This window comes from Lacerta agilis, chromosome Z, assembly GCF_009819535.1.
Source record: "Lacerta agilis isolate rLacAgi1 chromosome Z, rLacAgi1.pri, whole genome shotgun sequence".
Lineage (NCBI taxonomy): Eukaryota > Metazoa > Chordata > Lepidosauria > Squamata > Lacertidae > Lacerta > Lacerta agilis.
In genome coordinates, this window is record NC_046331.1 from 29,315,195 (window position 1) to 29,326,985 (window position 11,791).

General features: G+C 45.0%; 1 protein-coding gene across 1 annotated transcript; it reads left to right on the top strand.

Annotated features, from left to right (window-relative positions):
* Nucleotides 1–284: 284 nt before the first annotated feature.
* On the top strand, nt 285–11,556 carry LOC117040300 (transmembrane protein 47-like). Its single transcript, XM_033137992.1, has 3 exons — nt 285–669; nt 8,158–8,298; nt 10,789–11,556. The coding sequence occupies exons 1-3, from the start codon at nt 462–464 to the stop codon at nt 10,968–10,970; spliced, it is 531 nt and encodes a 176-aa protein (XP_032993883.1). The 5' UTR covers nt 285–461; the 3' UTR covers nt 10,971–11,556.
* Nucleotides 11,557–11,791: the final 235 nt, after the last annotated feature.

Below are 11,791 nucleotides of genomic sequence, written 5' to 3' on the forward strand. Positions count from 1 at the left end.
GCGGGAAGAGCTTGCTTATGATTCCAGCCTGCCATGCAGCTGTTAACGGAACAGGTGTCTTTGATCGAAAAAGAAAAGAAAAAGTCAGTTTGGTGCAGAGACAGCCAGCCCTAACTTCATCGTCCAGGAAAGTCCGGCTGCCTCTAGGATCCGGGGAGCTCCTCTCCCCAGTGCCTGCGGCGGGGTCAAAGGGGTGGGATCTGGCTGGGGCTGGGAGGGACACGCGGGGCCGCTGCTTTGCAAACTTTGCAGAGTCTATCCAGGACCGAGAGCCCCGGGTGTGCTATTCTTCATCCTACGGTTTTCCAAAGCTTTGCAGAGCCAATAGCTGCCGCAGCTATCTGTGAGCTCTCGCAGACAGACGTCCAGCCGACGGGCGCCTTCTTCCGAATCCTGTCCCGGCCGCATCTCTCTTCGAGTTTGCCGACGGTTTCTCACCTGTGCCAAAGCAGTTGGTGGGGATGTCGGCCGCAGATGAGGACGGCTTCCTGCTCCGCCCTTTCAAGCTGATAGCCCTGCTGTGCGCCTTCATCGCTCTCGCCCTAGACGTGGCGGCCCTTCTGAGCCCTGCCTGGGTCACGTCGGAGCGCTACTCTCGCTCCCTCTGGGTGTCTTGTTGTATGCAAGCCCCGGATGATGTTTGGGAGTGCAGCTCTACCCTCCAGACTGGTAAGGGGCCCGGGGGGAGAGTTAGAAATGCTAGAAACATGCACAAAGAGTCGAGCAGCAAAGAGACTTGGTTGCGCCTGGGAAAAGACAAGGGGTGGGCAAAGTATTGCTGTACAGTATTTATTTTTTAGGCATTTGTTAAAATCGAAATCCTGCCTCATTCCACCAAATGGGAGTTTAATGGCATCATTAGCTCCTGAGAACTAGAATATACTTTTATCAACTGCATGGAGTGTTATCTTGAAGAATACTAGGGCAGAAGATACTAAGCTGAGTGGACCAGTGGTCTGACTTGGTGTAAGGCAGCTTTCTGCATTGAACAGATGGAGAACATGTGCCCCCCCCCCGCTCACTTGATGCTCTTGGACTACAAATCCCAGCCAGCATAGTCAGGGATAATGGGAATTGTGTTCCAGCAGCAGTCAAAAGGTCATATATATATGCACAACATCCAGCAGGCCAGGGTGTTGGGGGGGGGGGTTGTGACCTCAGGCACCTGCTGTCTTCAGCACAGTGGCAGAGCATCCAACTTGAATGCAGAGCGTCCCAAGTTTATTCCTAGGAATCTTCAGATGGAGGTGGAAGAGAGTCTTGCCTGGAAGCCTGGAAAGCTGCTGCCAGTCAGTGTGGACAATACTGAGCAAGATTGACCAATGGTCTGGGTTGGTGTAAGGCAGATTCCTATGTGCCTATATGTGTGGGTTTGTTTGTGTGTATTTTAAGAAGAAAAAGAAGAAGTGTTTGGATTTGATATCCCGCTTTATCACTACCCGAAGGAGTCTCAAAGTGGCTAACATTCTCCTTTCCCTTCCTCCCCCACAACAAACACTCTGTGAGGCGAGTGGGGCTGAGAGACTTCAGAGAAGTGTGACTAGCCCAAGGTCACCCAGCAGCTGCATGTGGAGGAGCGGAGACACGAACCCGGTTCCCCAGATTACAAGTCTACCACTCTTATCCACTACACCACACTGGCTCTCCACTTGCAATCTGCTCCTGCCACACTCATATGCATGCATAAAACATAAAGCAGTGGAGTCAGAGGGAAATACAAAGCCAGTGCTAGCTACCATTAGGCTGCATGAGGCAATCTCCTCAATCGACAGATGCTGGGTGTGGGTGGTGTTCTCTTCTGTTGGACACCAGAGCTGTGTCTAGGGGTGGCCACCAGCAAAGGAAGTTGTTGAGCAGGTCAGATGTTAAATCAAAGAGGGATGAGGGTCTGTAAGGGGGGGGGGGGGAAGAAGCTAGCTTGGTATTGAAGCCAAAATGTCTGCATTGGACAACAAACTTTTTTGTTGTGTAGACTTAGAAGGCCAGCAGCTGTATGAAGGTTGTCATAAAGAATGTTTTGTGCGCCACTGAGAGTGTGATCCTAAATGTGACTACTCAGAAGTAAGCACACAAGACTTACCCCTTGGGATTGCAGCCGAAATACAGTATATATAAAATAATTCGAGTGGCCATTCCTGAAGCAGCATTGATTTTGACATACCGGTAAAGTAAGTAATAATGGTAACATGGTCATGGTGGCATCAGGGTGGTCATATGCATTTCCGCTTTCAGTACTGTTTGTGCTAGCAGAAGTTTTGGGGTGAATATACTGCTTTGTTTCTAATCAGTGCACATCACATACCGGTAGCTTCCTGCTGAAATCCTGTAACTTTTCATACCATAAATGGTTTTTTCTTTATGGGGGGATGGGGAGGGGGACAGGTAGTTGGCCTGCTCCCCTTCAGCTATGGTGCAAGCTGCCCTTGCAGATGGCAATAGTGCAGAAACAGTGAGGAAGCAACACAAGATCACTAATAAAGTGGAACTAAATGTAGTATTACTGCACCAGAGACATGTTATGGAATACACCCTCCCCCCAAAAAACACCAGTCTGGAAAGGCCCTAAATTCAGATGGAGCTGTAGGGTTTGGGGCTGTGTATGTGTTAGTGCATAGGCTCGCTCAGCAGAAGGGTTTGAGTTAAAAGGAGGACTTGCCTGGTGTAAGTAAATCTGGTTTCCCAAGACTGTAAAGAAGTTCCCATTGCAGCAGTTTCCAGGGATTTTGTCTGCTGGCAGCTGTAACTTGTTAGGACTGTATTCTTGGCTCTTTTCAGGAAAGCACAGAGGGCTGAAAGGAACAGCTGTTTATTTTTAAGGGCAGCCTGCACACACACACACCCTTCTTTTTCTCTTCTTCATCACTGTTGTAAGGTAGGCTGTGCAGAAATAGAATGACTGGCCTAAGGTTTCCAAGGGAATAGAGATTTGAACCTGGGTTCCACTACACAGCATGAGTTATTGGAGGCTGCAATAAAGAGCACTCTGGTATCATATCCAAGTCAGCCTCCATGGGGAGCTGGCCTGCCAGCTAATGAATCTTCAGAAATTTGCAAGTGGGCCTCAAGGGGAGCCCCGGGTACATACACAACAGTAGCCTAGCTTCCAGTTAGGGAAGTATGAATGGTGGTTGGTAATGCAGTAGATTTCCTAGAAAGGGTTGTGGTCTTTTCATCAGGTGGAGGGGGTGGAAGTGAGAGCTGCTTGCTGCTTCAGTGTAAGTTTCAAGGTGCAGTGAATACTTCGAGGTTAAGTGTGAGCCTCTTAATTTTTTCAGTTACAGGTGTTGGTCTGCCATAGTCAAAACAAAATAAAATAAAAAATTCTTTCCAGCAGCACCTTAGAGACCAACTAAGTTTGTTCTTGGTATGAGCTTTCGTGTGCATGCCCTTAGGTCAGTTGCCCTTCCCTTTCGTGTGCATGTGTATCTGAAGAAGTGTGCATGCACACAAAAGCTCATACCAAGAACAAACTTAATTGGTCTCTAAGGTGCTACTGGAAAGAATTTTTTATTTTATTTTGTTTTAATTTTTTCAGATTCTCTTAAAGCAGCTTGCTCCTACCAATTTCTTCCTTGTTTATAGCACGGGGGTTACCACCTAATGGCACAAAAGGGCAAATTACCTATTGAACAAGCGCTGGCATTTGCTTTTCCTCTCCTGCAGGGTCTATTGTTTTGGCAGTAGAGCCAGAGACACAATAATCAGAAATGCAACAGGTGCTGGGGGGGCGGCAGCTGGGGAACTCCTTGCAAAGGCATTTTTCTTTTCTTTTCACAGCAATTCAAGCTTGCAAATTGGAAATGGTGGCGGGGGGGGGGAGGGTGTAGGTGGGGAGGAGCAGAGAAGAGTTTGACATTTGTCTTGGGTGTGAAGGCTCTTTAGTCTTCACATGGAGAGTAACAGATGTGTGGCATTTGCTATCCAGGCTGCGCTCTGGAGCTCAAACCTGTGATTTATTGTCATGCTCTTCTGCTGACCACCTGCTTACTGGCTAGAGTCCTTCACTGTCTTCTGCTCCCCCCTGCTCAGCTTGAGGAGTGGGAGACTTCATAGAAGAGTGGTTTGGGTGAACTCAAATTGTGAGCGCCCATGAAGGAAGGGTGGATGAGGTGACAGAGAGGGCAGTTGCCCTTGCCCTGGATGTAGCGTGACCCCCAGATTCCACAGCATTCAGTTTAAAAAGAGAGCTTCTGGCATTTGTAGGACCTGTGATACGAGGCAAAATGTGCAGGCACTTGTCTTTTGTCCTATGAAAAACCTGCTTGCTCCCACCTTTCAGTTGCATGTGTTTGTTTATTTCTAGCTTTTAACTACCCTGCCCTCCACTAGAAAAATTATAATTCTGCATATACCCAAAATCCTAGACGCCCATCCAAACTTGCAGCAGTTAGGTCCATTTTTGTTCCACGTAGAGATTCTTCAATTCAAGCTTCTATAATAAAAAAGACTGCTTTTTCTCTGCTGCAAGTTAGAACTGGGAAACTGACTTTCAAGTCTCCTCCTGAGACAAAAATACAAGCAGCTTGAGAAAGAGAGCAAGGGCTGACAGCTGAGGGTGCTGGAACAGTGAAGGTATTCAGTAATGATGTATCACTTGTCTGGGGAACCTGCAGCCCTCCAGATGTTGCTGAAAACAGCTGTCATCTCTGGCCTTTGGCCATGCTTGCAGGGGCTGACAGGAGTTGTTGTTGAGGCACATCTGGAAGGCCGAATGCTCCCCACGCCTGATTCAGATTTGAGAATTCCCCTCTAGCTACTTGAATTCAAATCCCACAGGGGGGTGAAGCCCAAACGCCTAGATCAAATAATGATTCCCTGTGCTTGGTTCCCTGTCCCTACAGCAGGCCTTCAGCAAAACAAATAAACATTTCACTTTATTTTTAAATCTAGCATTTCCACCCATCTCCGATGAGAAAGCTCCTCCCTCTCTGGCGTCCAAAGTGTAGCTGCCTTTCCCTTGGAGGCAAAGGCTGCCCTGTTCTCTAAACCACTTCTGGCAATTGTTCTTGTTGTAACATGGGGATCGTGATGCAGCAAGTGATTTCAGCTCTCGTGTGCAGGGACAGATTTAGGTTGAACAACAAATTGTTGCTGTTTTTTGTGTTGAATATATGCTATATGGTAATTTATGGACCTCATAGGTATCTAAATCCATTTGCACATAACAAATTATGTATTTTATCAAAGTAATTGTTGAACTGAAATACAATTAAGAAGTATATTAATAGTGAAATACAATTAAGTATATTAATAGTGAAATAATTATTAAGCTCTAACTTACAATGATTTTTTATTCATAGCAAACTTAATAACGCAAACTTTTTTCCTTTATTTTTTTGGGGGGCCCTAAGAGAGTGGGGCCCTAAGCTATAGCTTGTTTAGCTTATATGTAAATCTGGCACTGCTCCTGTGGATGCAAGATCATGGCCTCGGAAAAGCACATCTTTTGGGCTCCGTGATCTCGTGCAGGTCACGTGGCTTGCATGGGAATACAATCGGGAAGAAGGGCATCCCAGTTTGGGGCATCAACATGTTGGAGGCACTCTAAAGGTCTTAATCTGGCTCTGTTCCATAGGTTGCTGGGACCACATCTCCCATCAGCCCCAGCCAGCATGGTCAGTGGTCAGGGGTGATGGAAACTGTAGTTCAAAGCATGCAAGTTGGGGAAGGCTGCTCTAGAGACCCAGTTTACCGAACTGCACTCCTGGACAGCCATTATTTTAAAAGCTGTGGAGAAGAGCTGGGCGGAAACATTGTGGAAATTTAGCCGGGTCATCCTTCAAAGAGGAGGCCCCTTTCTCCTTGCCCCACAGATGTTCCTAAACAGACCTCTTGCTGTTGCATCTGACTTGGTCACAATTAACTGCTGATTAATAGGAACTGGGAACCAGTCCTTTGTTGTCACAATAGGCAGATAGTAAAAGGGCCTGTGATTCCAGATGCTTCACTAGCTTCTTTCTGCTGTGCCAACCCGGTTCAGAATCATTCCCATCCCAGGATATGCTTTATCCATGTGTCTGCTTAGAAAGCTGTTTTATCACCTCCCCCTTATGCTGCCTCTCCCTTGTCTTGTTGCTTACACTGAAGATGTGCCATTATATTATGGAGGAAAATTAAACATACTCCTGGTATAGGTGACTGATAGCTGCATGTATTGTTTGATGCCACTGACCTTTCCTGTGGTCTCTATAAATCACGTGTGCATATACAAGCAGAAATAGGCAAAGTTCCTTAATTTGCGTAATTTTGCATTTATTACTGGGGATGGCAGTAAGCAGCTGTGCAGGGTTCTGAAGACCTGCCCTCTGGATCTTATTCAGCCCACCTCTGCCCTCTGAGAATCTGCAGGTATCTGTTTCCATGCTTTCAATGTGGATTCCATAGTCACAAGGGCTAGGAATTTGGGGTTGTTTTACTTACTTAGTTTGTTTAAGTGGGATTCCCCAGAAGCTGAAGCCTATGCCTTATTTTTTTTTCCTAATTTGTACATGCATGGCATCACACTGTGCTAGCTATGCAAGCTCACCTCCCCACAAATCATATAAATATATATTGCAAGGTGTGGTTGGTTTTATATATATATATCCACACCTTGCAATCAAATGATTTTCAAAGGGGCTTACAGATGACAGGTTGTAATAATATTTAAAAACCAATATTCACACACAGATATACTCCTCTCGCTGGTGATGAATGGGGACAGTATGCTATCTCTATCACCACAGCAGTTCCAGAAAATTTGGTAGTTGAATCAGAGTGGAGGAGAGGAGAGGGAGTGAGTATCCCACAGCTACTGCTACTCTAGCTGTGAAGGATAGGGCCAATTTGGTCTTCCCCTTGCCAAGGAAGGCAGGAATATAGGAAACTCCCTTATACCAAGTCAATCTGCTTGTCTGTAGAACTCAGTATTGTCTGCACTGACTGCCAGCGATTCTCCAGGGTTTCAATAGCAGAAATTTCCAATTCTACCTGGAGATGCTGTGGACTGAACCCGCGACCTTCTGCATACAAAGCTTTTTTTTGGGGGGGGGGACATAGTTTGATGGTACTGTGGTCTAAACCACAGAACCTAGGGCTTGCCGATCAGAGGGTTGGCGGTTCGAATCCCCACAATGGGGTGAGCTCCCATTGCTCAGTCCCAGCTCCTGCCAACCTAGCAATTCGAAAGCACGTCAAAGTGCATGTAGATAAATAGGTACTGCTCCGGCGGGAAGGTAAACGGCGTTTCCGTGCGCTGCTCTGGTTCGCCAGAAGTGGCTTTATCATGCTGCCCACATGACCCGGAAGCTGTATGCTGGCTCCCTCGGCATACAAAGCATTTTTTTTGGGGGGGGGGAATCATAGTTTGATGGCAGAGGTGCAGGCCCAGGTTCCGTTCTGCAGCGTTGACATATTGGGAAGGCCCTCCGCACCAAACCCTGGAGAGCTGCTGCTAGTCAGTGTAGACAATACAGAGGTAGATGGTCCACTGACCTATGGCTCTGTCTGCCATGGTGTGGCAACTTCCCAGCAGCCAAAGACCCAGAGTATGCTGCCCTTTCAGGGAAATAAGAACATAGAAGAGTCTTGTTGGATGCTTGTTGGATGTTCACAGTGATATGCTCATATGCATGTGGCAGAAATGTGGTCCTTGAGCTGACAAACTCTGATCTAAAACAGCATATGTGTATGTCACTAGGTTTCTTGGTGACTAAACAAGACCCTCATCTCTATTGATAGTGATTTGAGAGTCGACTATGCAGAATTAGACAAGATGACAGGAAGAATTCGAAACCGACGGGACCAGGAATTCCTGAAAGATTGGACTAAATTTGAGAAATATTTGAAAGACAATTGTAAACAACAAATCACGCTACTAGGTTTACAAGAAGTTTTGTAAGGTTAACTTTAGGAAATATTACGGAAATAACTTTGGATGGTAATAATTAATTGTTGTGATGAAAAGTAATAGTGAAGTTGGAAATACAAGAAGAAATTAGGAAATTTGAAAATCTTGAGATGTGGTTGATGGAAGTCCAAAATATGTATAAGAGATGAATATTAATGGACATTTAAAAGAATATATGTAAAATTTAATAAAAATTATTATTAAAAAGATAGTGATTTGAGAATCTTTTGCACAATTGTTCCTAATCCCACCCCCTTCCCTTCTGACAGACTGGCAAATAGCTGCTTTGGTGTTAATCCTGACGGCAGCCACCATCACTCTGCTGTCATTCCTCCTGTCTCTGACTTCCTTCTGCCTGGGGATGTATAAGCGCCATTACCGGGTTGTTGCCATCCTCCTTTTTGCTGCTGGTACGTATCCTTTTTTATTTTTTTATTTTATTAAAGATTTTCTTGATTTACAAAAGTGTGTGCAATGTCTCTCTCGTATTTTTTCCATGTAACATTTTTACAAATCAGTTTTGGTTGGTACGTATCCTTTAACCTCTGCTTCTGTAACATCAGTTCATTCCTGCTTTTATTTATTTATTTGAAGATTTATTTATTTATATACCACTGTTCATAAAAATAAATAAATAAATACCGGAGTGGTTTACAACAATTGTACATAAAACCACACAATAAAAACCATACAGAAAAGTTAAAATCAGAAACCGGCAAAATATCAGGGCTCACTGTTTTTCTGCTGGGCCGGGAGTGAAGCAGGAGCCATATATGTTATGCTTTGTTGCAGTGTTCAAGCACAGTCACTATAGCTTACAACCCCTTCCATTGGCCCCATTTCTTTGCAATTGGTTTTTTTTTTTCATCTTTCAAAAATTACCTTGCAAGTTGCGATGAACCCCCACCTCTCAATTACTAAAATCGTGTCCACAAGGGTACAGGGGTGAAACCATCTGCCTCCACTTGGTTCGCCTCAAAACAAACCCCTCTTACTTCCAGGGCTTAATAGTAATGAGAGTCTTTTTCCAGCTTTCGTGACCTGGTATCCTCACTACTCTGGGTTACTTAAATGAACAACCTCTTGCCTACAGTAAAGGGCCTCCCTCAGCTCGGATCCCCACTGTCTCGATTTGCCTCTACACTCTGGCAACTTCGTGGCACTCTAGGTTTCCACCATCTAATCCTTTTCTGTGTGACTCTAGGACACAAACTATCACCTCCCTTTCCTCAGGTAACTTCTGCCCTTTCTTGAGTCCACACCTCTGTGAGATTTGATACTCTGCTGGACCAATAATGACGATTCCTCCTTGGCACCAAAAAGAACTGAACTTTATTTTCTTGAGAACATAGTTGTTTTAAAGATTCATGCATTCACCATCTTAGTTGTGGTAATATAGCAGTGTTTTTCAAACTTTTTTGGGAAAAGGCACACTTGTTTCATGAAAAAAATCACGAGGCACACCACCATTAGAAAATGTTAAAAAATTTAACTCTGTGCCTATATTGACTATATATAAAGTAATTCTCTTGAATAGGAATCAAATAAAAAAAAAATCCCACGGCACACCAGGCAACATCTCGCGGCACACTAGTGTGCCACGGAACAGTGGTTGAAAAACACTGTAATATAGAAACATCTTTCGATCTATAGTTTCATGTTAAACTAATCCTAACCTAAACCACCACTATCCTGGCCCCACATCCTTCTTCTTCCCTGTCTCCACACACACCCTCCCTCTTCTCAACTGTCAAAATGGCTGTTCCCTCCTTTTAAAAGGGGGGGGGGACCATCCTGCCCCCAAAGGATGAACTGTCAGTCAAGATGAAGGTGGATTAACTCCTTCTGAGCCGGGAGGTAATAACTCCTCTACCCTAGGGCCAATCCGTCACACAAGTTCTTGATGGGCTTGGCCTAATATGCCCATTCAGATACCCACACAGCATCAATAATGGGCCAATAGGTAAGGCCTAGCTAATTGCCAATGGCTGTCCTTTCCATTTTTACTCCAGATAGACTTCGACCAAATCTACAACAGGCATTTAAAGCCCTATTATGCTACTTTAAACAGCCTTGGCTTCCCTAATAGAATCCTGGGAACTGTAATTTGTTAAGGGTGCTAAGAATTATTAGACTGCCTCTATTCCCTCACAATCAATCAATCCCTCTTCCTGGGGAACTCTGAGATTGGTAGCTCTGTTGGGGGGAAAGTTATGGGCACCTTTAACAAGCTTATTGCTTATTATTGTTTATTGACTTCATATCCCATCCTTCCTCCTCACAAAAGGAGCCATGGGTGGCCGTTCCCAGGATTCTTTGGGAAAGCAATGACTTTTAAAGAAGCATCATGATGCTTTAAATGTACAGTGGTACCTCAGGTTACATACGCTTCAGGTTACATACTCCGCTATAATGCTTCAGGTTAAGAACTTTGCTTCAGGATAAGAACAGAAATTGTGCTCTGGCGGCGCAGTGGCAGTGGGAGGTCACATTAGCTAAAGTGGTGCTTCAGGTTAAGAACAGTTTCAGGTTAAGAGCGGACCTCCAGAACGAATTAAGTTCTTAACCCGAGGTACCACTGTATAGTGCAGATACAGTCAAACCTTGGTTGTTGAACATAATCCATTCCGGAAGCTCGTCGGACATTTGGCTTCCGAAAAACGTTTTCAGTGTTTGGGAGCCAAAACGTTCCAAAACAGAGGCGTTCGGGACCGAGGTTTGACTGTATGACCTTGTCTTAAGATAAATGTTGAGGCCAGTTGGTAAACACAGAAGCAAGAATGTGGCAGAGATCAGTTGTTCCTGATCTCCCCAGTGTTGCAAACGAGTCTCCATGGAACAAGTGTATTTTCCTTCTTTGGATTTCTAACAGACCTTTTTTCTTTGTTGGATTGATCTAGTGGTTCTGCATGTCTGTGCCTTAATCCTCTACCCCATCAAATTCATCGACAGCAGCATGCTGAAGAGCTACCACGAGTTCAACTGGGGCTACGGCTTAGGCTGGGGATCTGCCATCTTCATGCTGGGTGCTGCCATCCTTTACTGCTTACGCACAGATATGTATGAAGATGCATACTATTGAGGCAGGCAGATGGAGCTGGACTGGATTATCAGACTGCTGGGACCAGATTGGTAGACAGGAGGAGAAAGATGAAATGGGGAAAGGAGTGGTAGATTGGCACACTTGGCCCTTCCAGATGTACACCTCATCTTGGCAAGATGCTGGCAGACGCCTTGAAAAATGAAGATGCAAAGATCTTGAGTGTGACACCCTTCAAGGAATTAGAGGAACAAAAACTATAAAAGAGCCATACTTCTCCACAGAATAACTAGTTTGAGATTTTTTCTCGTGTTTCTATTATTCTATGCAGGAAATGTTGTCTTTATTTTTAAAGACAACAACCCCCTGTGTTGAAGTAGAACTTTGTTGCCTTTATCTTGAGGTGCTTAGCACACACCCTTTCACGTGGTGCAGGTGACAGGTGGGGGAGCATAGGGTGAAGTCAACTGGATCTGTAAATGTATCAGTGGTAAATCCACTTGATCCTGGGAAACCAGAAGTGCACAGAGACTGGTTTGCTGGTGGTGATCTCAGCCCCTGCTCTGTGCAGAAAGTGTGTGGGTTTGTGTAGCTGCAGAGTTGAATAAACCAACCTATTAAAATGAGATTGCCATGGTGCATGTTTTTGTGTTGTATGTATGTGAAAGCTTTGAACAGCTCAGCATTCCTGGGATGGACTTGTGTAGAGAATGGAGTTGAAAAGGTCAGGGTTGGTGGGGAGGGTATCAGTGTAGGTGGAAACAGTCACATCAGATTAATTGAAATCAGTAAGGAAACTCATGTTCCTTGCACAATGGGTGAGAAACTGGGAAGGCAGCACCATTCAACTTCTTTGCTTCTTT

Excerpts from the sequence above, each read along its gene's own strand:
- LOC117040300 (XM_033137992.1), top strand. The coding sequence starts at position 462 with ATGTCGGCCGCAGATGAGGACGGCTTCCTGCTCCGCCCTTTCAAGCTG. Across the intron at positions 670-8,157 it reads CAGCTCTACCCTCCAGACTG|ACTGGCAAATAGCTGCTTTG; the intron begins GTAAGGGGCCCG and ends CCCTTCTGACAG. Across the intron at positions 8,299-10,788 it reads CATCCTCCTTTTTGCTGCTG|TGGTTCTGCATGTCTGTGCC; the intron begins GTACGTATCCTT and ends GGATTGATCTAG.